The sequence below is a fragment of the Salvelinus namaycush genome, chromosome 4 (assembly GCF_016432855.1).
Source record: "Salvelinus namaycush isolate Seneca chromosome 4, SaNama_1.0, whole genome shotgun sequence".
Taxonomy (NCBI): Eukaryota; Metazoa; Chordata; class Actinopteri; order Salmoniformes; family Salmonidae; genus Salvelinus; species Salvelinus namaycush.
The window spans coordinates 22,141,065-22,165,853 of record NC_052310.1 but is presented as its reverse complement, the minus strand read 5'-3'; the positions used below and the strand labels follow the sequence as shown (position 1 = coordinate 22,165,853).

The window sequence follows — 24,789 nt, the reverse complement described above, 5'->3', positions numbered from 1 at the left end:
GTGAGCTGTTTTAATGTAAAATCCTGACAGCCTTGACTTGTTTCCTCCTTGGTCCTCTCTGAAACGTTTGGCCACTTTGAATGGCCCTGCCACAGAGTTTCTGAAACCTTGGACCACTGAAGTGTTTGTGTGCAGTAGGGATAGACCACCAGAGCAGTTGGACGGTTGCCAGAGGAGGACAGTGCCATAGAATGTCCCCATGGAGACAGAGCTCCTTGTCATATAGACTTAGGACAAGTTTAAAGCTCAGCGTGACACAAAGTCATACATTTCACAACATTCAACCAAAAAGTCTGAATAAAACCAATGGGCATCAAAGTCAAGCTTCAACACAACATTGTTTTGTAATTTAACGTTGGCCGCGGACAGGTATAATAGCATAAAATAACGTTAACAGTCAAAAATAAGTAAACTCTTAATTTTCCCCCCTCATTATTAAAATTAAATATTCTTAAGAAAAAGTAACTGTCTTAACTACTGCAGACCAAGATTTTGCTGCATTTGGCACACAATATTCAAAGCGTCATTATTTTCCAGTACATCAAAAATGAGAGTAGACCATGTTGGGTGTGAAATAAGATGGAAACCCTGTCAGTTACCATTACCCATCATCCTCTCCCCTCCCTCTGCAAATCCCACAAGTATGGCTCCGAAAAATATAGGGTTACCTCTAAATAAATCCCCCACAAAATTGGAACACTTGTACTCCCGTATGTAGTCACTCATTGGCACTCAGTGGACTTACGTCTGAGAGAATTAAGGGAAATACAGTATCTTGTTTGGGGTGCAGAGTAGTCCACTGATAGTTCACAGTATTAGATGAGTCGTACCGCAACCTCTTTTTCTTTAATGAGATCCATTTGAACAAAAAAAAAACAGTCGATTATGTCATCACATTCAACTTCCATCACAGGAATAGCGGTTCTTAAATTAAAGTTTGGTACACAAAATAAACAAAAAGATGCAAACAAATGAAAAAACGAATGCTGATTGGTACGTTCATTTCAAAATGGACCCCTGATGTCAGCATAAGAAAATTAAACAGATGGAAAAATGTGTGCGCGCACGTAGTCAAAGCTAGCCACACGCTGTCTTTCATGCTCTTTGAGTACCTCCCTAGCTAATTGTCCAACCTCACCCACATGACTTTAGCTTAGCAGCTATTGGCATGAGAATCACCCAAAATGTTCAGATTGGAGTGATTAGTGAGTCATACTCAAGCGTGTAAATAAATGACACCCCAAAGGGCAGCTCCCTCACACAACAGTGGGCACTGATTGATTACACATGCTCTACCACTGTCATAGAACTCTTGTTTCTTCATAACTTGAACTCGACATGGAAAGGGAACGTGGTGGGAATGGTACACAGTACACAGTACTCCTTCCTCCTTCTTTCCCGCTCACGAACACATATCTGGCCCGTAGTGTTCCTGTAATTCATCAGCGAGCGTAACCCCTTGATGATTTAGTGAGTGTTGGACGAGTCGTGATCTCTGGACTTAACAGACAGCCAGTGGCAGTAAAACACACTCCGCATATGTCACACCCCCGATGATGACGGCCATAAAACAGGGCCTGTTTGACAAGAAGCAAACACAGCTGTAAGTGCAGCCTGTTCGAATCGGGCCCCTGGAGAGACACCCACACCTAGGAAAAGGACCCCAGGACACTTTAACATACATCAGGCGCGACAGGGAGACCCCATGCATGGCTTTAACAGGGACTCTTCCCAAGGTGCCCTGTACAGATGCAGGTGCATGGATTCATGGAGTCATGTGGACGGAGGTTACAACCACAGTCCGTAACTCCCAGCAGTTTCACAGAGGTGGGACTGAACAAGTTTTGGAATGTGCTTTCGATATGTACTTTTGAAATATTTTTTGAGGAACACTGACTCAGGATTACATATATATATATATATAGAGAGAGAGAGAGAGAGAGAGCGCTGAGTGAATCCCAGTTGTAATGATAATTGGAGGCACTCGTCACCATTAGCTAATGTTACAACACAGGAAAGGAGAGATGTGGAAATTACACATACACATTTCAGTGTATGTAATGTCCAAATATATTGCAAATTAATTTACCCTCACAATATGAAATCATCAGTCTGAACATGTCTGTGTCCTTAGTTTTATTGACTAGATTGAGTCTCTAAAATGAGAGTAATTTTCAAAATAAGACAATAAATCCTTCCAACTACTATAAAAGGTTAAGTGATTTCACATGGTTCAAGAAATCATTTAGGAAAAACAGAATTGTCTGGTTGGAAATTATAGTAACAGATGCAGAACCACTCCAAGAGTGAGCCTGCCTGCCAGCCAAGGCTTTAGTTGAACCACTCCAAGAGCGAGTCCGCCTGCCAGCCAAGGCTTTAGTTGAACCATTCCAAGAGTGAGTCTGCCTGCCAGCCAAGGCTTTAGTTGAACCACTCCAAGAGCGAGTCCGCCTGCCAGCCAAGGCTTTAGTTGAACCATTCCAAGAGTGAGTCTGCCTGCCAGCCAAGGCTTTAGTTGAACCATTCCAAGAGCGAGTCCGCCTGCCAGCCAAGGCTTTAGTTGAACCATTCCAAGAGTGAGTCTGCCTGCCAGCCAAGGCTTTAGTTGAACCACTCCAAGAGCGAGTCTGCCTGCCAGCCAAGGCTTTAGTTGAACCACTCCAAGAGCGAGTCTGCCTGCCAGCCAAGGCTTTAGTTGAACCACTCCAAGAGCGAGTCTGCCTGCCAGCCAAGGCTTTAGTTGAACCACTCCAAGAGCGAGTCTGCCTGCCAGCCAAGGCTTTAGTTGAACCACTCCAAGAGTGAGTCTGCCTGCCAGCCAAGGCTTTAGTTGAACCACTCCAAGAGCGAGTCCGCCTGCCAGCCAAGGCTTTAGTTGGATCATTCCCTTGGAATTTTTTCTTGTCTTTAAAGGAAAATAAAATCTCCTTGGCTGCAGATTAAGCATAGATGGAGGGGGTCGAACCTGCTGATGTCTTTTCATCATATTTGATGTACCATCTGTCTGCTCAATCAGCACCTTGGAGACACCCAGAACTATTTGTCTGAACTGCCTTCCTTCTTAATGGATATCGCAGCACCTTTCAATTACAGTGCTTCCATTCACCATCAGCAAACAGCCCATACAGCCCATACAAACCTTGGCTTCACTCTTGGCAGAAAGACGACGTATCTTCAGAAACAGCATGCGACAACAAATTCTGCATACACACTGTAGATATGTATGCACTCAAAGGGAAGAGATTAGCTTGTGAGGTTGTCCTCTTCTCCCTGCAGTGCTCTAATATTTCATGGCTCCTGCCCATTTGGACAGTTCTCTGTTGATTCTCTCGAAACGGAAGCTGTTTTTAATGGCTCACACATCAGTGAATTACTCTGTTCTTTGAGTTTTCTCCCACTCACTCTTTGAATTTTACAAAACTGAAGTCAACCGTGTATCATTTCTAAAATGTTATGGTTGATCGTCGATATTTGTCATTGGCGCTGTATCTATTCAATACCATCTTACAAATGTGAATGTATGTAGCAAATTAGTAGTTCAAGCTGTGAGACCACATTCCTTTAGGAAAGCAAGCAAGTGTAGTTATCAAAGATATTTCTTCAGGCTATATCCAGTTACGGGTCCCTCTTGGATACTTTCTGGGCATGTTTTATTGGAGGGTTTGAAAAAAGAAAACACAAGAGCTATCCATCTCGGAAACTCAACGAGGAAAATACTAAGACTGAACAATTGGACCCAATGACCAAGGATCTTTTTTAAAGTTATTGGTATGGCAACAAGTAGGATGGAGTTCTTGCTGGGCCAACACCACTCAGGTGGCAGTGCCCATAAGGCATTAACTTTCTGTGGAACACTCTCGAAATGAACCATACCGTTAGAACTACCCAGAGCTAGGACTTGTTCATGTTTGGCACTACAAGATTTGTAACATTATCAGCGTATAGAGAACTGCTTCCCAGAGAATGAATACATTTCCATTCATTTAACATTGGTTGCATCGGTTTTGCTCGGTTTTAACACAATTGTCCAAATCAATCTGTCTTTGACAACACAACAATCAAAAGCAGCATTTTGCTGTCTTTTTACAAATTCACTTTTTTTGACGGGGACAGTACTGACCAAGCAGCGTGCTCAGGAGGAGAGTGTATCCTGGACTTGGGAGGAGATCCTGGATGGGAAGGGATCCTGGACTTGGGAGGAAATCCTGGCAGGACAGGATCGCCTTCCTTGGCGGCAGACGCAAGGAGAGAAGGGAGGACAGCAACGACGCCGGGGTTCGCGGCCACAAGGAAAGCCCAAAAGACAGCCCGAATGTTTTTTTTGGGGGGGGCACACGGGGTGGTGTGAACTAGAGACAACATGGGAGGAGGTAGAAAGGTGGTCGGTCGACCCAGGGAGAGTGCCAGAGCCCGCCTGGGAGTCAATGGAACAGTGCCAGGAGGGATACCGGAGAATGGAGTTGGCGAGGAGTATGCGGCAACGCAGGCGTTTGGAGTGTGTTACCAGTCCGGTGCAATCTGTGCGGGTCCCATGCATCAGGCCTCCAGTGCGACTCCCTAGTCCGGTACGTCCTGTGCCTGCTCCTCGCACTCGCCCAGATGTATGCCTCCACAGCCCAGTACGTCCTGTGCTAGCTCCCCGCACTTGCCGTGCGAAGTGTGTCATCGTTCCGGTACAATTGATGCCGGCTATACGCACCAGGTCTCCAGTGCGCCTTCACAGCCCAGTACGTCCTGTGCCTCCTCCCCGCACTCGCCCTGAAGTGCGTGTCACCAGTCCGGTGCCACCTGTACCGGCCCCACGCATCACGCCTCCAGTGCGCCTTCACAGTCCAGAGCTTCCGGCGACGGTCCCCAGTCCAGAGCTTCCGGCGACAGTTCCCATTCCAGAGCTTCCGGCGATGTTCCACAGTCCGGAACCTCCTGAGACGGTCCACAGTCCGGAACCTTCAGCGAGGGTCAACGGTCCGGAGCTTCCAAACACGGCGTCCAGTCCAGCTCCATGGCAGGAGCCTTCCTCTGCGCCGATGCCCAGTCCAGACACGGTGTCCAGTCCCGCTCCATGGCTGGAGTCTTTCTCTGCGCCGGTGTCCAGGCCAGGGCCGGTGTCCAGTCCCGCTCCATGGCAGGAGCCTTCCTCGGCACTGACGTCCAGTCTAGGCACAGTGTTCAGCCTGGGTCCATGGCTGGATCCGCGGGATGAGCAGGTTGTTCGTCAGAGCCACCAGAGCCGCCCCCGATGCTGGCGGATCCGCGAGCTGAGTGTGTACTTCGCCCCGCACCAGAGCTGCCTCCGACACTAATCGCCCCCCTACCCTCCCCATTTGGTTTCAGGTTTTGCGGCCGGAGTCCGCACCTTTGGGGGGGGGGGGGGGGGGGGGGGGTGGTACTGTCACGCCCTGACCATAGAAAGCCATTGTTTCTCTATGGTATAGTAGGTCAGGGCGTGAATAGGGGGTGATCTATTATTTCTATGTTGGTGTTTTGTATGATTCCCAATTAGAGGCAGCTGGTAATCGTTGTCTCTAATTGGGGATCATATTTAAGTAGTTTTTCCCACCTGTGTTTGTGGGATATTGTTTATGTGTAGTTGCATGTTAGCACTCCATTGTCGTCACGTTTTGATTATTCTTTATTGTTTTGTTGTTCACTTACTTTAAATAAAAAAGATGTGGAACCCAGATCACGCTGCACGTTGGTCCGAGTATGCTTCCAACGATCGTGACAGAATATCCCACCCCAACAGGACCCAACAGGTCACTCTCGCATCTTCAAACTCAACGTCTCCTCTCAAAACAGCAAGGCTAGCTAAAATTAACCAGTATTAACTGGTTAGCAGCATATCTGGGTTGAATACTTATAAGCTTCTCACAGACACAATGGAACCAATGGTCTCTAAAGTGAAAACTCTGCACTCCAGGCAAGTTTAATCAAGTGCACCTCCAGGCAAGTTAAATCAAGTGCACCTCAAGTATTACGAAGAAGAAAAACATTGCCTCAGGTTTCATTAGCACTAACATCCAGGCTAGCAGTAACCTGTCCTTTTCAATCAACTTCAGCAATGTGCCTCCTTTCGTAATAGAACTCAATATCATTAAAGGGATGCTGGACGTTGGATACAATATGGTTAACTTCGAGATGATGAAATCCTATGACACAACGGACACGGCATTTGACTACTATTGCTCGGTCAAGCATCTGTGCTCGCCCAGTTGTATGGCCAGCAGGAATCCCTGGAATGCAGAGATTCCATCCTTAACCTGGTGGTTAAGGAATGTGTTGGGAGCGGTCACCTCTTCAGTCATTACTGAACACAACTCAATGCCTCCCTGAAGAGATCAACTCAGCCCTAGCTGGGATTAATGCCTTAGAACCATGCAGACTCCGACTTCATGGCATTCTTCTTTAATTAGTGGGGGGCGAGATGAGATCAAACGGATCCAGCAGAACTATTCTCCTGCCTGGGAAGGGGCTGATCTGGGTGGCCGTTGAGATATTAGGGTACTAAGTATGTTGGAAAGATCATTTTCTTATTTTTTTCCCCCTGACTATTTGTTTGTGAGGAACAACAGTGTTACTAGAAGGTTGTGTTTCCAAGAATTGCTATTGTTTTTTCTCATTAAATTGTAATAAAGTCAGGGCTAAGCCCTCTCTTCATTAGTGCGGTTTATTAGCCAGGTTCGTAGCATTAAAGCTTCGGAATCTGCAACATGCCCTGTGAATTTCAAGACCTGCGCGACACTCCCCCATAAAACAGCTATTTATGCCTCATTTCCAGGGATGACTTAAGGGCATATAAGGCTCCAGGTTTATACTGACTCACTGACATTCGATGTTCATCCGTGTTTATCGAGGGATCGCCATTGTCATGGTTTTCCGAGGACTCTGAGGGGTTTGAGATGGTCTCAGGATTACTGTCAGGAAGCTGTGGAATAATATGTAGCCTGAGGAAGTTTCTTTGAAGTCACGTAGATTATCACGCTCTTTTTCTTAAAAAGCCCTGCTCCGCAAGCTTCCGACTTACACTACTGTTCAAAAGTTTGGCGTCACTTAGAAATGTCCTTGATTTTGAAAGCAAAGCACATTTTTTTTGTCCATTAAAATAATGTCAAATTGATCAGAAAGACAGTGTAGACATTGTTAATGTTGTAAATGACTATTGCAGCTGGAAACTGCAGATTTTTCAATATCTACATAGGTGTACAGAGGCCCATTATCAGTAACCATCACTCCTGTGTCCAATGGCACGTTTTGTTAGCTAATCCAAGTTTATAATTTAAAAGGCTAATTGATCATTAGAAAACCCTTTTGCAATTATGTTAGCACAGCTGAAAACTGTTGTCCTGATTAAGAAGCAATAAAACTGGCCTTCTTTAGACTAGTTGAGTATCTGGAGCATCAGAATTTTGTGGGTTCGATTACAGGCTCAAAATGGCCAGAAACAAATAACTTTCTTCTGAGCCTGTGAAACATCACAGGACTAAATGCAGAATAATAGTACACACGTGTCGTCAGCTTTTTGGACTGGTGCAATGTGTGTGGACCTCTGGTAAGCACCCCTGCATTCATAACATATGTTTGTTTATCCCATGTGTAACTCTGTGTTGTTTGTGTCGCACCGCTTTGCTTTATCTTGGCCAGGGAGCGTTGTAAATGAGAACTTGTTCTTAACTGGCCTACCTGGTTAAATAAAGGTGAAATAATACAATTTAAAATATCAGTAATCCATTTAACATTGGTTGATTTTACAATAACACTTAAGCTGTCATTGAAGTCGAAGGACTGATGTGTTTCTTTTCCTCTTATATCACGAGACCAATGTGCCTGAGAAGCTTAAATGAAAAACCTGTTGACTCGTCACCACGTACCAGTAGAAGACCTGTGGAGACTTGTGGTCCTCTTTCACTCGTTCTCTCTCTCTCTCTCTCTCTCAGCTGGACCAATCAAACTAGCCTGCCGTTGGGTGTTTAATGGTTGAGGGACGTTCCCACAGGGAATGGCTGCTTCTAGGAACGTGGATGGATGCGGCCAACAATGCTCCATCTTGCTCCACAAACACAGCTCAGCCAGACTGCCGGCCATGATGGATGAAACAGGCAGGCTAACCCTACCTCCGTCTTATTTATGGGACCAGAAAGCTCTCTTCACAAGGCACAGTGAATGTCATTACACAGGAAGGGTAGAAAAAACATCTGACATTGAAATGAATTACATGCTTGTAACAGTTATGCTGGAAATGGGGAGTGATAGCAGTTTGTATTATGTCCATTCCAGAGCTTGAGGTAATGCCGACCACCAAACCCTATTTTATTTTTCAGTCTGGTATTTGGATCATGTTTGTTCGTGGATACTGATCCAAAGCCATATAAGTGCTGTAGAGTTGTCCAACTTCCCTGTATCTGGGGCTGGGTACGCAGGCAGAAATTATATACTGTTTGTGGGGTGAAAGTTGACTTTGTCCAGTGTGGACCATTGGAGTTTCAAACCGTGACATGAGCAGCTAGAATCCTGCGCTGTGTGGTTCAGGACAGTTGGGCGCAGCAGGGTTTGGCAATGGGTTGGAACTATTGTGGCATTATATACAACAAGTGGTTTGACACTCTTTGCATTGATGCAGTACAGCAGAAATGTGTTGAACCTCTGTTACAAGGTTGATGTAGGCTGGAGAAAATAGAAACATTTGATGGAAGAAAAGTCACATTTGCCTTGCTGCTCTTGTCTGTATTCAATCAGGTTATCCGAGTTCCATCAAAGAGAAGTTCATTAATGTATTGGAAGCTAAACTGTTGACAAAACAAAATCAGGTTACTTCGGAAGAGCATATCTCTAAATCTACTCTGCCTGCCCAAACTGTAAAATACGATCAAGCGTATAATAAAAAAAATCATACTACAAAGAATTTTGCCTCAAAGGGTGTTCTACAGTCCTAATTTATTTGCTGTGGGAAAAGTCCATTACAAAGGCCACATTATTCACAATAGTTGAAAAGAGATTTTAGTGAGTGAAGTTGTTCCGAGAAAGATAACATTTCCTGCCAAAGTCAATGACAGGCCAGCGTCCCTATGAGAACCCTATGACCCTCTAGGGCTAAGGCTAGTGTGGGTTGCTAACACAGTTAATTACCCATACTCCTCTGCTCTCGGCCAGGGAAGGATCCACAGACATCTGCTTGCAGGATCAAGATCAGCTCTCTCTCCTTCTCTCCTCAGTAGAGGTATAAAATGGGCAGTTTGCCCCCTGTTCCTTCCTGCTGGGTCAGATATGCGTACTAGGGGAGTGATTGCAACATGCCGCGGCAACAACACCAGATGAACCAAAGCCTTCCTCATTCTCTCTGAGTGCCTGTGAAACAATCGGAGTGTGTAGTGTGCTCAGGGAAAAAGGGACGAATGGGGGTGGGGAGAGATGCATAGGATTACACAATAAAGATAGTGAAGAGTTAGGCTGCTCATTGACGGAATGGAAGTCCTCATGACAAGTAGCCTTCTCGCTCACAGAGCCATTTTATGAACAATTAGCCGTAGCTGTCATAACACTACTGTAGTAATCCACCAGGCCCAGTTTCCCTCAACCCGTCTTACACTGCTCTGATCCCTGCCATGAATCTGAAAGATGCCCTGTAAAAGTTTTGTAGAAATTCTTACACAGGGACACAATAAACTTGATGCACCATAGTGAGCATCTGTCTGTCAGGAGCTCTAACGGGGCAGTCCAATTAGTTCTCTTATATACTGCAGACAAGTCATAATAGCATGCTTTAACGTATTCATAATTAATGAATCATTAACGTTTGCTTCATTCATGTGACCGACCAATACCTCACGAGGCTTCTTCTCTCCAAGTTGAGACCTTGAAACTGAGATGCGTATCTTTCGTTCTCAAAACAAGGTCTGGGTGTACTGCCAAATTGCAGATACTGATAAGTGAGGATTCGTTCAATCAGTCACTTGCATGAACACAGAAATTGGTTATTAGAACAGCACAAGTATAACTTTTCCATCAGAAGAGACAATAGGATATACATGTGGATACGTGTGGATATACATCCATCATACCATCGTCTATCGAGCAGAACGTGGCCAAAAGAAACGAGCTGAATACACATCACTGAGCTCTTCAGATAAACATGGAAACACTTAGCTTCGAAAAAGCTAATAGTAGTTTCATGGCACCGCAAGGCCTGACAGACCCAATCAGAATGATGTATTTCACTCAACAAAAACAGGGATGAGTCTATGAACTTCACTCGTATGGCATTTTGGAAAAAAACATGCGATACAACTTCTCAACTGCTTAAGCCCAGTCAGTCATTGACATTATAGCAGAGGGGTCGGAACGAGACATAAGGGATTTCCTCTTACAATCCCAGAGGCTGTCTGTCGTTTGATAAGGAGCTGGAGAGCTGAATTGATCCTGATCTTAAACTCTCCTAAGCCCAGCAGATCCTGGATATATCTGGAGCCGTCTCTCCACGGCTAGGAAGCAATTTCCACTGTAGTTTTACTGATTGCCTCGTGTTCCTCAAAGGGGGGGGGGGGGGGGGGGGTCAAGAACAAGTCTAATCAGAATAAGTATTAAAACAAGTTCCACATGGTACACAATCATAAAACTGTTGAGTGTGGGATCGAATGAATAATATTATGTTGAGAGAAAGAGAGAAGGGGGTGAACATATTGAAGTCCCCCTCGTAGATGAAGTAAACAAAGACACTGGCCTGTCTACGGGACAGAACATAAACGTGGACACAAACATATTTTTATGACATTGTTTTGGAGAAGAAATGCATGAAAAAGATAACAGTTTACTTCTTTTAACTGGAGGCACAAGATTGTTGTGCAATGACAGTGGACTGAACTGGTGTTTTGTGGTTTATTGTGTTTTGTGGTTTATGGAGATATTACTCTGCGGGTTAGCTAGCTAGCCTTGGAGTCAACCAATAGACTGGCATTTTGCTGATACGTGGGGGAACAAGGGGAACCGGGGAACAAGGCCCATGTAAGGTACTAAGCCTACAGTACATGTTGAGTGGTGAGGTAATGCTACAGAGACTCATTAAAGTCCTGGACAAAATGTGTCGTCATACATTCGTTCCAATCCAACAGAATTCTGTCATGATCAGAATCAGCTGCCATACCCATAAAAGTGATGAGAAGTGGAAGGGAGCGCCATGGTTCTATTCTGGTTGGTGCCGAGCCATAAATCCATCGCTAACACAGTGGCGCTCAGAGATGACTTCAAGGGAAAATCACTTGATTAATTATTTACTGTCAACTGCCTCTCTGAGAAGTATAACTCTGAGAGAGTTTTTTTGGTAAGAAAATGTCTGCCTTCTGAGGGCAGTAAATATTTTTCTCATGGGCTATATAATCCCTAACATGCCATGTCTACCACCCACTCAAATACTCTGCTCCTGTTTCAAAACGTGCCACTAGATTGAATCGTTTCTATGTGCTTTAAATGAAGCAAGCTTTAACAATCGTTCGTGCTGTTTTATTATTTGCCGTCTGCTGATTCCAATGGACTTATTGAAAACATGCCTGAGACTCAAGTGTGTTCATTGACCACCGTGTGTGTGTGTCACATGTCTGCCTGTATGTCCTGCGAAATTGCAATGATATTCTGTCCATTACACAATGACACAGCGGCTGATAGGAACCTCAGATTGTTCATTGAGTGAGACAGACTTCTTTCAGAGATGATGAAAGCAGGCAAATATCTCTAAGCCATCCCTTCCCTTTCGCCTGGGAGGGGTGGAGTCGGTCTTATGATGTGCTTAACCCTGGTATAAACTAGAGTGAAGACTTGGCCTCTTTCCCTCCACATGGATGCCATTCCATCCTTATATCTAGTGATCTAATGCCATTGAAGGCTCTTCAATCCAGAAGGCAGAGGAAAATTTGTCTGCACTGTATCACATTTCAAAAGACACGGAAGTGGGTTTTCTGGGTTTTCCCCCCTGAAACCCCTTCTGTTCAGCATCTGATAAAAAGGTAGTGGGGTGCAAACAGTGTTGAGCAGACAGACAGCCACTTCCAATTGTTTATACCCCCCCCACACACACACACACACACACACCACACACACACCTTCCTGAAATCCTAGGATGACATCACACATTGCGATTGTGTGAGACATCACATCTCACACATGTTTCAGTGGTCCTTACCTGCCCCTTCCCCCCCCACACAGACCTTAAGATGTGAGCTCCACTTCTCTGGCATGTGTTTGTTGGTAGAACAGGGGCCAGGACTCGACACAAAGCCGTGCGTTGAGCAACCATCGTTACCTCAGAATGCCTGCCCAGATACACTGTACCGTGCCTGTCAGTTCCAACTGTAGTTTATTTATTTATTTTAATTAGAGGCAAAATAATATTTTCATTTGGCTTTTTCGGCTTCGATTCCCAAGTCCAAATGGTGACAATCAAGCGGAGAAATGCTCTCCCAAGAGCGTTCACCGGTGCTTTTGTTTGCTGTGGTTGTTTGGAAATGTTTCCTTTTAAACCGCCTGATGTTCTCTCCCCACATACGGTCGGCCCTGGTCCCACTCCCTACACTTGTCCCCCCCCCTGGCCGAGGCTTACATGGCTATTTGCGGGCCGTGACCCATACGGTGCTACCGTCCATCTCGGAAGATGTGTGTCCCTCTTCCCCATTTTCCTCTCCTCAGCCCTAGGGAGGGAGGGAAGGTGTAGGCCGACCCTCCTCCTGGCTGTGTAGGCCGACCCTCAGTTCCATGCCCGGTAGAGATGCTAACCCCGCTAGCATGTAAATGCTAACTAACACGTGTGTGTGTAGAGTTACGTGTAAGGCTAACAAATGTTTGCATGTTGAGGGTAAAGTGGGAGGGTAACGTTTGCCCTCTCGCCTCTGTTTTCTTCCACCCTGACCCTGGCTATCGCTTCCCTGCTAAACATTACTCTGTCAGCCCCCTTCTGAAACCCTATCCACCTTCAGAAGACTGACCATGGAGGTTGCAAAAGAATGTGCCAGACCTGTTGCTTACCGTGTTCCCAGTCTGCGCCAAACTGCTCCTCTGGTTGCGATATCCTTTTAAGCTATTAGCGCTCATGGCCTGATAAGGGAGTGGTCAGCAGAACACAAACATCCGTCTCCAAATACATCCGTCATAGTCCATATGTGTCTGACTTTGGGGATAATATCCGCTCCTGGAGCATTTTGACTGGGGACATAGAGGTGAAATTACTGGGATATAGCAGTAGCATACGTTTATGTAATCTTTCAAAATGGCCTGAATATCATGTATTGCATTACCAATGTTCTCTGCTCAGTAAATACGTCCTTTCTCGGAAAATGACTTGGAAGCCCACGAGGTTGTTAGGCAATTGCGCAGGCAGCTGACCAGGGGAAACGTAATATGCCGTAAATTGTTTTTGAGGATTGCTTGCTCTTAGCTTGATTTGAATAAGCCAAAGTTCTTCACATGCTAGTGCTGTCTCCTCAACTTAATTTCCATTTATGTATTACAAGTCACCAGAAGAGAATGCAGACAGCACTGGCAGACATGTATATCAGTCTAACATCTTCATATGGTGATATACAATCTATTTCCTATGACTTTTTCATTTGCTGTCTGGCAAGACATCAGTATAGTCTGTTTGGACAGTTCCTGAGCCATTCAAGTGGTTACCAATCTTAAAGAACATTCTGGCACAACCTAAACGATAATGCATTACAAACTGTTGAAATCGTATATTTAACCATTACATTATAGAATTTGAAAGGCAGAAACAGGCCTTAAACACGCATTTGCAAGAGCTGTGTCAAGTTTTACGTGGATCTTTCGTCAGTCAACAGATATAGGCCTACAGTATATGAAATGGTGCTGTGGGGAGACTAGGGTTTTGCTGACTAGCTAAGTAGTGTTAAGAGCACAAATCAACAGAGCAATTTTGTTAGGTAACATAAAGATTAGACGGAGAAATTGGTAGTTGAAAGAAGGTCTTAATACAACATCTCGTCAGAGGACTCATTTGTAGTCTGCACTACAAGGTGCTATCTAGACCCTAAAAGAGTTATTCGGCTGTCCACATAGAATAACCTTTTAAAGAACCCTTTTTTGGTTCCAGGTAGAACCTTTTGGTTCCAGGTAGTTCCATGTAGAACCCTTTAGAACCCACAGAGGGTTCTACATGGAACCCAAAAGAGTTCTAACTCAAACCAAAACGAGTTCTACCTGGAACCAAAAATGGTTATCCTATGGGGACAACAGAAGAACCCTTTTGGAACCCTTTTTTCTAAGAGTGTACAACACTTCACAACACACGTTATTATATAAATATCAGGCATTTTGTTAAGTTTGGGACATGGGAATCAGTGGTCATTTTAAAGGGGGTTCTAAAATCCTGTCATTTCTATAAATATTCCCTATGTCGATACATACCATGAAACAATCAGGAACTGTCTCTGAACCCACTAAAGTTGATTTGTGTGGTCCAAATCTGAGCCTATTGCACTCTCTCTTTTAATAGCTGAGGTCCCCATAGACTTTCTGCACCTGGTGCTAAGAACGTCATTGACGGCCCTCGTATTGGAGAGTAGTTACATTAAAGTAGACGTATAAGAGGCCTGAGGAAAACGGATTGTGTCTGACCTCCCATACACACTCCTGTTCCCTCGGCCTGCCGAGGTCAACGCTAGGTCGTTGTGGAGTAATAACCTGTAGGAACGCGGTAACGCGGGGCAGATGCTTTTGTCAGCATCAATCTGTTTAGGTACTACTACTCATGTAGTCCACTTAAGTACCTGTTCTTGAATTACTGGAAAACTTAGTCGGATGCCAGTATTTTGAGCAAAAGCATGCCATGCCTGTTGTCTTGGATAGGGCTTGATTATGACATAATGAGTGACTGTTTGGATGATCAAATCAAATGTATTTATAAAGCCCTTCTTACATCAGCTGATATCTCAAAGTGCTGTACAGAAACCCACCCTAAAACCCCAAACAGCAAACAATGCTGGTGTAGAAGCACGGTGGCTAGGAAAAACTACCTAGAAAGGCCAGAACCTAGGAAGAAACCTAGAGAGGAACCTAGGAAGAAACCTAGAGAGGGGTGGCTGTGCTGGGTGGAGATTATAACAGAACATGACCAAGGTGTTCAAATGTTCATAGGTGACCAGCAGGGTCAAATAATAATAATCACAGTGGTTGTCGAGGGTGCAACAGGTCAGCACCTCAGGAGTAAATGTCAGTTGGCTTTTCATAGAGTATCTCTATCATTCAGAGTATCTCTACCGCTCCTGCTGCAGTAAACCTAAATATAAATTGGTAGTCATTGGTACGGGTAATGACAAGCACTCACTTACAAATAGTTTCCAGTGGGTTCTCTGTTTTTTATTTACTACAGTTCCACATTCGTTTGGTCATCCAAAGTGCTGTAGTATAGTAGGTGCCAGTTATGATAATTCAGAACTGCGTTGGTCGATAAAACTGTCATAAACACCTCATTTGGTGCACTGGAGTGCCTGACTCCAGTAAGTCTTGGTAGTTGTCTGGAAGCCCAAGTTTTCAGTGAATAAATGCAGTACTGTAGTGTGCTCCAGATACAGCATACACAAAGTCCTAAGATAATGTGAGGAAAGATGCTTTTTGAACTTAAAGTCTTTTTCAGTGTCTGAATCTTTAGGTCTTGAGGGAGGCGAGAGGCTGTGAGAGAATAACAGGCTGAATGACGGCTATGGCTCATATCCATCTCTGTGAACGAAGCAGTGTTGCTGTTGTGACTGAGCCGCTAACATCTCACGCGTGAATTCCTCTTCCTCTCCCTTTGTGAGCCGGGCCAGACATTCCAAAGAGCTGCTAAACCTCAACTTCCTAATTGCTGATATTTGTTTACATGAGAGATACGCTTAGTGTGCAGGTAAAGACAGAGGAGAGAAAGGCCTTGTCAAAGCAGCCCATTCAGAGAAGAATGATAACAAACACACTTCTTTCAAATATACCTGCCTCTACTTTATTTTTGTACTGTACAGTATTTCATTATTATCTGAAAGTCACTATTATTTTATGAGACAAAAATGGCTTCCTCATTTACTACAAGAAGTTGCATAAATAATTTAAATGTAGAAATAAAATATAAATATGCAGTTCATTCTTTGTAACAGTCCTTCTTTGAGTCTCTAAAGTACAATCAGACTATACACGGACAACTCTGCTTACATGACAAAATCCCTTCCAGTTGCTATTTCAAACACACAATTGAACAAGAAGCAAACATTGTCAGTACAGTTTAGAACACCGAAACAAGGAAGTATTATGAGAGAATGGCAGAACGGAATGTGGACAATAAGCTGAAAGGTTCATCGTATTCTTAATTAAATACAGGTCAGTCTGTATTAGGGATGAGAAAGGGGAATGGGTTTGTCAGCATGGGCAAATTGGGGATCCAGAACCTTTTCCTGTCTGTCTGTCTGTCTATGTGTGTCTGTCTGTATCCTGCGGGATAGCAGCAGCCAATATAAAACAATTCAGATTTAGTTTCAGTCTTTTACCTCATTCCTATCTTTCCTGACAGTTCTATTCAGAGATTGCACTGTAAAAATGAACTGTCTAACTCATTAAAGAAATTGATTAGTGGCTATTCAAACATTTCCAACGGTAAGTAACTAACTCATATGCCACTTAATATTTTTTAAGAACTGTTCACAAATATTAGCTTATTGAGTAAATATAACTTCATTTATTTGCGTTCTGCTAATCTAAAGCTATTGAGTCTTTACAAGTAATGATTATTTAATATTTTAAAGTCAATCTAACATTTAACATTACTCAAATTGTTGTTACTTGGTTCTATTATGTTTTACATCTATACTTAAAATAATAAAGTAGTAGTCAGACATGGATATTGGAGTAAAAAACACTTGAATTATCTGTGTTTGTGCTGATATAGAATTGTTACGTATTTTTACAAGTTATGAATACCTAATAATGCCACATGCCTCTGTTGTATAGGATTGTCGGTAATAAAAAAAAGAAGTACTTTATGATACAGTACTTTTACACAATGTTGTATGCATGTTTGAAGAAAGAGAAGTATATTTCTAAAATAGTATTAAGCAGTTTTTTGTGCTATGAAGTGTATCAGATTATGGAAAACGATATCAAAACCATCGGGCAAATGTACTTTCAATAATGAGACAAGAAATTCCCACTATCAACAGTCACTCTGATTGACAGAGGCAAATGCAGAATCCTGTAATGCTTACAACTCTACCTCCAGTTACTGCTAGAGGAATGAGCACTGTGCTCAACAACACCTGCTAAGGTGGGCTAAAATGACAAATTGTCAAATACATAAAACAATGTTAGACACGACCGCTGAAAATTACTCATCAGAACTACTTACTATTTGCACTTGAAAATGTAAGTAGAAGGGACCCTAAATGTTTAGGTTCACTACAACAAATATTCATGCTAAAGTAACTTCAATTTTTATAGTTCAGATACATAATAGGATTCCGTGTCAAATAGTTCAGAAAACCCAAAACAAGTATTTACAACTTAAAAATATAACAATATGGGTGATGATGTCACTTTATTACTTTAAGTATTGAACACTGCATAGTTTGAGTTGGGTGGTTACCACCCCAAAAAATTGTTAGCAGAACTAATTGCTATTTACAGTGTAGGGCTGATAGTCAGAGAAGTGGAGTTTTTTTTCTCTCCCTCACCATCTAGGTTCTCAATGAATAGAATAGGGATATGGCTAGTTGGTTGCCAATGCTATTTGCTGCTAACAAATAGTCTCCATTCAGGGTGTAGTTGAGTATAGAATGCTGTGCCTCAAGGTAACAACAGGCACAATTGCTGGAGCCTCCTCTACACATGAGGATCTTTTGTGTGTCTGTGTGGTTTCAGCAAACAGGAACTAGCCATGTCTAGAGGAAATGGCTTTTCATGACTCAAATCCTAAACACAGGAATGGGCTCATTTAGTCATTAAGACGGGTCACTGGAATGCCCAGTCACCTGTTTGACCGCAGGCACCCTGGTCTTGGAGTGCTGACACAACCATTCCCCACCCCTCTCTCTCCCCCTATCTCTTTCACCATCACGGGCCACTAGGGCCACTGGGCCAGGGGCCTTAACTGTCAGCTCCTATACGGCTGCTATGGAGCGAGGAGGACCCTGGGGGGGGCTCCTGGTGAGTGCGGTGCTCCCCGGGCTGTCAGGAGGCTGCGTGGTCTGGGGTCGAGGCCAGGGCCTGTCAGCAGCCCACCTCCATAGCCAGGATGCCCCAGGGCTGCCACAGTACAGAACACCCAGCCAAAGAGGCGCTAGAGCACATAGACACTTTTCAACCCTATAGGCCTATCAGGCAATGTAGCCTGCCCAGTGGATGTTTTGACAGGTGGGGTTTGAGTTTAGGTGCACCTCTTGCTGTGGCGAAGGTGGATTCTCTTAGTGTCTGAGTCAGAGGCTGTTAGCTATGAACCGGAACATGTATAATACTGTACGCTCCCATCCTAGCAGTGTTCCACCTTTCCTGACCAGTCACATGGCCTTCCCTGGCATTCTGTCGACTCATTTGGTCATGCAAATCAAAAGTTCTGAAATATTTTGTAAAATAGGCTGCAAAATCTATAGTGCCTCTCTGGTGAGAGAGACTTGTGTCAAATCAGTCCAACAAACAGCTTTACAAATCCTTTTTTGTTGTTGAAAAGGCTCTTCTCCCTCTTCCAGTGAAGGAGCCGTGTTGGGTGTGTGTAACATGTGCGTGTGTACTGCTTTGGTCTCTGTCCGTGTACGAAGGAAGGAAGAGCATCCTCAGTATGAATTGCTGACCAGCGTCGGTGTGTTGCCTTTGTTCCGACTCCCAGGCAGCCGGGTGCGTTTCTTGTCGCGTCTGGGCTTGGCCTCTGAGGAGCTCTCCTTGGCCTCTGACTGGTTGTGGTGGCGGCTGTAGCGTTTGCACTTGCAGGAGGTGACCACGCGGATTTTGTAAGTCCGGTAGTTGCCGTTGGGGCACTGCAGCTGCACCCGCTGGGTTCGGGAGTGGGCCGGGATGCAGCGGTAGTCAGAGGCGCTGCTCCGCCACCATTTGCCGCGCACGATGGAGTTGGGTAGGAGGTGGGCGGGCATGCACTGACCCGAGCACACCAGCTCCTTGACGGGCTTGGCACTGCGGCAGGAGCCGTCAGTGATGTAACGGGTGGAGCGCAGCTCCCTGCAGCTCAGCTCCGAGGCACCTGGGGTGAAGAGGAGGAAATGAGGTTTACACACTCTGTGGCATCGCTCCAAATCAAATACTTTGAAGACGATACGACTCAAGGGACAATCTTCCGTTTAACTATTCAAGAGCAGAGAGCTATACAGTTGTGTCTCCTTGTGCTGAATATGTCAAAAATGTGCCTGTCAAAAACGCATGGTTCCCATTGTTCATATACTGTTATTCGTTCGTTCTAAGAACTTGGTTAGTTTGCGTGCGTAGAGCTGGGCTGGGAAATGGAATATGAGTCAGAATTTAAATAATCTAAAATGTTCATGAACTCTTCCTTCTGTTTCACCGTTCAGCAATTTTTCACCTCAACAGAGTGCACTTTTTTAGAATTGAACATGTACAAAATCCATTTCAAAATCAATACTGTCACATTTGTTTGGTGGAAGGGCTCAGTATAAGGTGGGAAATGAGTTAAACTCAACACTAGCGTTGATGCATGATCTGATGATGACTGTTGCCTGAAAATAAGGTTGGATGTGGAATTACAGCTGGCAGCAATCAGCTGATAGCAAATCCAGAACAGAGTGCTATTAAACAGCTCAATCAAACATAATGGAGATTTAAGTCGGAACCAAAGCTGCCATACACAATGCAGGTCCTCCGTAAAGGATGTGAAGATTGGAAACAGTCTAAATGCTTGCTGTACAAGTATTTTAATTCCAAAACGAACAATTTGACAATTGGAAAAAAGCTAAACGAAGAGAGCATATTCAGTGCATGACTGGTAATCCAATATTTTGGCCATGGCCTTTTCTCAACAGCCCTATGCATTAGTTATTGTTCTCTTTCTTTACAAGTGGCGTGCAGAATAGCAGAGGACGTGTCGGTAAGGAAACTATACACTCTGAGCGGGATCTGTTTTTCTTTTGTAGCTTTTCTTTTGCGAAAAGGAGAACAAAGGATTTATGGAAGGATGATTTCCTTTTTTTCATTTAGAGAACCTGATCTGGTGTTTTTGTGTCTCGGCTGCTCGGGAGGCCACAGCATAAGGGCTCTGCTCTGGTCTCAGGTCTCTCTCAGAGCGCCGACTGCTGAGCACAGGGACCAGGGAGGGACTGGAGGGGGAGCCAGACAGACCCTCTCTGCCTCCATGACCCCACTGGGACCAGGGAAAGAGTCATGGGAAGATATGGTCCTCCCAGAGGGAGGCAGAGAGGCCTATGAGGAAGACCCTTATCATGTATGATATGACCCATTAGATCAGGGGTGCTCAAACCTTTGGGCTTAGTGGGCCAAAATATAATCTGAGTGGTGGGCAGTGGACTGAACAAATAGACATTATCTATTTAGAAATACAAAAAGGTAAACAATAGCTTTTTAGTAAGCAATCATAAAATCACACTTCAAACAGTCATCAAATTGTAGCCATTTAACAACACATTCTGATAACCACATATTTAAAACTGGCTGTTTTTTTAGCATTGTGGCACAGAAATTGCAGCCAAGTTTCCATCTTCATAAGGTGAATCACTTGAATATGTTTCAAATGACTACTGAATAGATGATTGTTTAACTCTCTCTCTCTGTTGATGGATATTGCTCAGTATAAGAAGCGATTTAGAAATGTGCATTTTCTTCCAAATCCACTCTGAAGCTATCTGTTGTTTATGAGGTTTTCAAGTATTATGTCCAATGTATCTCATAGTTCATTACAGCAATTTAGATCCGCGGGACAAGGTTTGTCATTTGTACTCTATGTACAGTCTCTATTAGATTTGAAATTATGAGACTGGGAGAAACTGGGAAAGAATGACATTGTGCATCTTGAATCCATGAGAGGCTATTCAGAGATATGTCCTCTGTACAAATCAGCATGACTACAGCATAACCTTTACTAGCCACAGGCGGGAGTCATTCTCCAGCACCGTGTTGAATTTAACCAGCAATTTACAAATACCCTGAAGAAATCCCATAAGAACAGAAACCCTGGCATTTTCTTTTTTGGACACATGTTGTTGCGATTAAATAGTTCTGGCATAGGCAGAGCTTGACTAATTGTATAAAAGAGAGGGAAATAGCATGGAGGATAGAGTGAAAACCATGATCTCTTGTACTTCCACCTCTTCAGATTGTGTGAGGAGAAAACCACAGGCATATAAATTAACATGTTGCGCTCTCAGCTTTTGCGTAGCATTCATTTCACCGCAACCCTGCTTCCTCCATTCAACAGTACAGCTGTTCCAGTCTAAACACCATTGTCAAGCATCAACAGGGAAAGCTGCAATTAAAAATGGCCACTGGAGTTTCTTAAGCTTTATCCATGATTTGATATTGAATATTCAATATAGAAAAGTAGCACTTTTCGGCACTTCCAGAAATTAAATGAAAAATTATTGGATGTTCTGGGTGGTCTTTGGGGGGTTTCTTTGACATAATGATCCACATAAACCACACAGGTGAGGTATCATTCTCCGGGTTATAGAGTGACCATACATTGAGGATGTAATCGATACCTTGCATGTTTTAAGATTAAAAGGACGTGTGTGGTCTTACACATGGACGGAAACGAATGAACTCGTGCGTAAAGGACGACAAACTATGCTGGGAAATTACATGTGTGGTGAGTGTGCGTTCTTTGAACAGTACAGACGGTCCAAAAGCTATGTGCTTGAGAACATAATGCCAATCTAACATGACACATTATTAGATACTGTAAAAACGCCTCGGTTTACCATAAATTGAAAGCGATCTTTTTTCACCAAGTGATTGCTCATATTTCGCGCGACAACAGTACAGCTGTTCATAGATCTCCATGAGATATTAGCACCATCCCGAGCTGTTTATTTTAAACGTTTAGATGTTATATAAGTACCACTTATTCAAACAAAGTGTTACAGTATAATTCAAATGAAATAGTATTAGATTGATTAAACAATATCAAATTATTCAATGAAATTGATTAAAGATTATCCATACAGTTTCATCCTTTCTGAAGACCAACCTCACATTGTACGGGTGGTTTACATGTTTTACAAGTAATGCGAGTTATGATTACAAGTAGGCCTAATCATAATGCGCCCCGAATATGGACATGTAATCCTAGTCCTAATAGCTATGTAGGCTACCAGATAACGTTCAAACGGAAATACTCACTATAAGAGGCTGTGTTTGCTGATGATCTTCTTCCCCCGTGTTTTGGTCGATTCATTGTATTACTGTTATTATTAGAAGCCTGTAGTATTGGTTGCTCGGGAGGCTGTGCGTTTTCAGTATATTCTGGTATGATTTCTGTAGCATCGTTTTTAAGTACCCTCCATCCTTGCACGACCGTACAACATCCCTGTAGCAGCAGCAGCCCCGTGCTGGAGACGAGGAGCGCGAGAGACACCTGCATGCTTATCGATTGGCGGTAGAGCGGGTAAAAAAACGTCGAGTAAGATGCGCTCTGTAACAACTTCACCAATTCCACCCATACAAGAGACGTTGACGCTATTTAAATACCCAAGCTTTCGTCAAAACTGACAATTAAGAGCTTACACAAAGTGGGAGGGGTCCAGCCCCAGCCAAATTCATTTATTTAAAAAATGTTGGGGAGGTGCATGGGCGCTCGCAAGGAGAGGTGCGCACGGGTTTGGGTACGTTGGTTTTAGGGAGACAGCGCATCCACCTCCGTCTCTGGTCTCTTTGAGTTCCTGTAACGCAGCTTTTTTTCCTTCCTTTTCCCCCTTTCCTTTATGATTAACGCACTATGTGTCTCAAAACTATTCTAGTTGTTCTTAAGTGTTTTGTTTGGAAAGTGATGCAGGGCGCAGTCGGGAAGGCGACAGAGTGACGTTTCATGGCTAGGCTGCTTCCCTCTCCATCATAGACAACTTTCATAGACAACTTTTGATAGCTAGCGCAATTTTGTTAAAACAATTATAAGTAAAAAATAATAATAAAAAAACATGAATAATAGGGTAACAAATAATTGTGAAATTCGTACATTTTGACAGGTCGCAGCAGTCTATTTGTAATATTACTCGTTTGTTTTATTACATGTATTTTGTTGTTTAGTGTAGACTCGTGTATCTGCTTTGGAATTAGTGTAGACTATTGACCAAACGTTTATTGCACAGTCTTGAAAAAGGATCTAGAAATGTAACACCATTCTTCTTCAGACAACTCATAACACATTATCACCATTTTCTTCCTGATTCTTTGATCCACTGAGAATGACAGGTCCCATCCTGTATCTAGTGTCTGGTACTCTGGTTTTAATCAAATGATTTGGACGGAAAAGAGGGTTCCAGCAAACTCTTGGCATCCTTGAGATCACAGTCTTTCGATTGGAAGTGCTGAAAGATGGAGGCTCCATTGTACAAATGCTGCCCTCTTGAGGGACAATAAACAAATAAACTGTTCAGTGGAAATAGATAGGATTTTTGACGGGGCTCTGATCAACATGACATGTTCTCCTATTGGAGTTATTTTGAGGAGGATGGAGCGGACGTGCCCAGTGTGCTGCATGAACACACTCACATTCTGGAAAAATAGTACTGTTCATGACACATTGTCACCTATCATTCATTTTGGGAACTGAGCTGTCGTCATAATGAGATGTTTGACGGTTTCCTTCTAGCTTTAGGCGTATTCCCACTGGGCACAGACATCAACTCAATGTCTATTACACGTTAGTTAGTTCGACATAATTTAATTGAAGTGACTTGGAAACAACGTTGATTCAACCAGTGTGTGCCCAGTCAGTTGAAATCAAACATCCGAGTTGAAATTGATGGAGCAAGCCAACAGGCTTCAAAACCATGCCAATAATAATCAAGGATAAGGATGATTTAATTATTGTTGCAATGTTCCTTTCTCTATTTCAGCCACCCCAGGAGCCACAATAAACAACCAGCCTAGAACCTGTCACAAAGAGAGATCAACCTGCTTTGCTTATGTGCTCCTAGCTTTGACACAGTGGGTTAGTGGACTGGACACAGCTCTTCCTATAAGACTCTGTGTTTCTCCATGTCTGTGCTCCTGTCATCCCCCTGGTAAAGAACGGTCCCGTGTCCACCACAGCGCCAGCTCTGATTACTACCTTCCCTCCCTGTCGCTCACAGTCCTCCTGTTTTTGGTTTTCTGAAAAGAGCACCCGGGCTCCAGCACTTTTCTACTGCTTCATCATAATAACAGTCAAGGCCCTGAATAACAATCAGATGCTCTCCAGATTGTGTAAGGGCCGCCAGCAGCGTAAAGGGATGGTTGGACATTTTATTTTATAGGAGATGAACAAACACAACGTCTGAGCCACATAAACAAAGCATTTAGCTCCTCGGGTCTGGAGGACTGGGAGTTGGGAAACAGTGATTCATCTGACGAGGATGCTAACTACTTGAACACACAGGTTTGAAATAGATGTTGATTTCAGATGCGGTATACTGTTGGGTGAAAATGATGGTAAATAGTATGTGAAATGGTAAAATGGTCTGTTTTACAATGATGCTTGCCCAAATTCTGAATTGTTGACGTATTTCGTTATTGTTTAATAAGTCAGTCAACAATGTGTTGTCTGTAGTTATGCAGAGTATCAACAGAATGCTTCAGATGTCTGGCATCTTCCCCTAA

The 24,789-nt window shown here is 43.6% G+C and overlaps 1 protein-coding gene across 1 annotated transcript; it reads right to left on the bottom strand.

Moving 5' to 3' along the window:
• Window positions 1–18,785: 18,785 nt before the first annotated feature.
• On the bottom strand, window positions 18,786–22,573 carry LOC120045527 (sclerostin-like). Its single transcript, XM_038990430.1, has 2 exons — window positions 22,333–22,573; window positions 18,786–19,207 (listed from the first exon to the last, which is right to left on the bottom strand). Exons 1-2 carry the CDS (start codon window positions 22,571–22,573, stop codon window positions 18,786–18,788), a joined length of 663 nt encoding a protein of 220 aa, XP_038846358.1.
• Window positions 22,574–24,789: the final 2,216 nt, after the last annotated feature.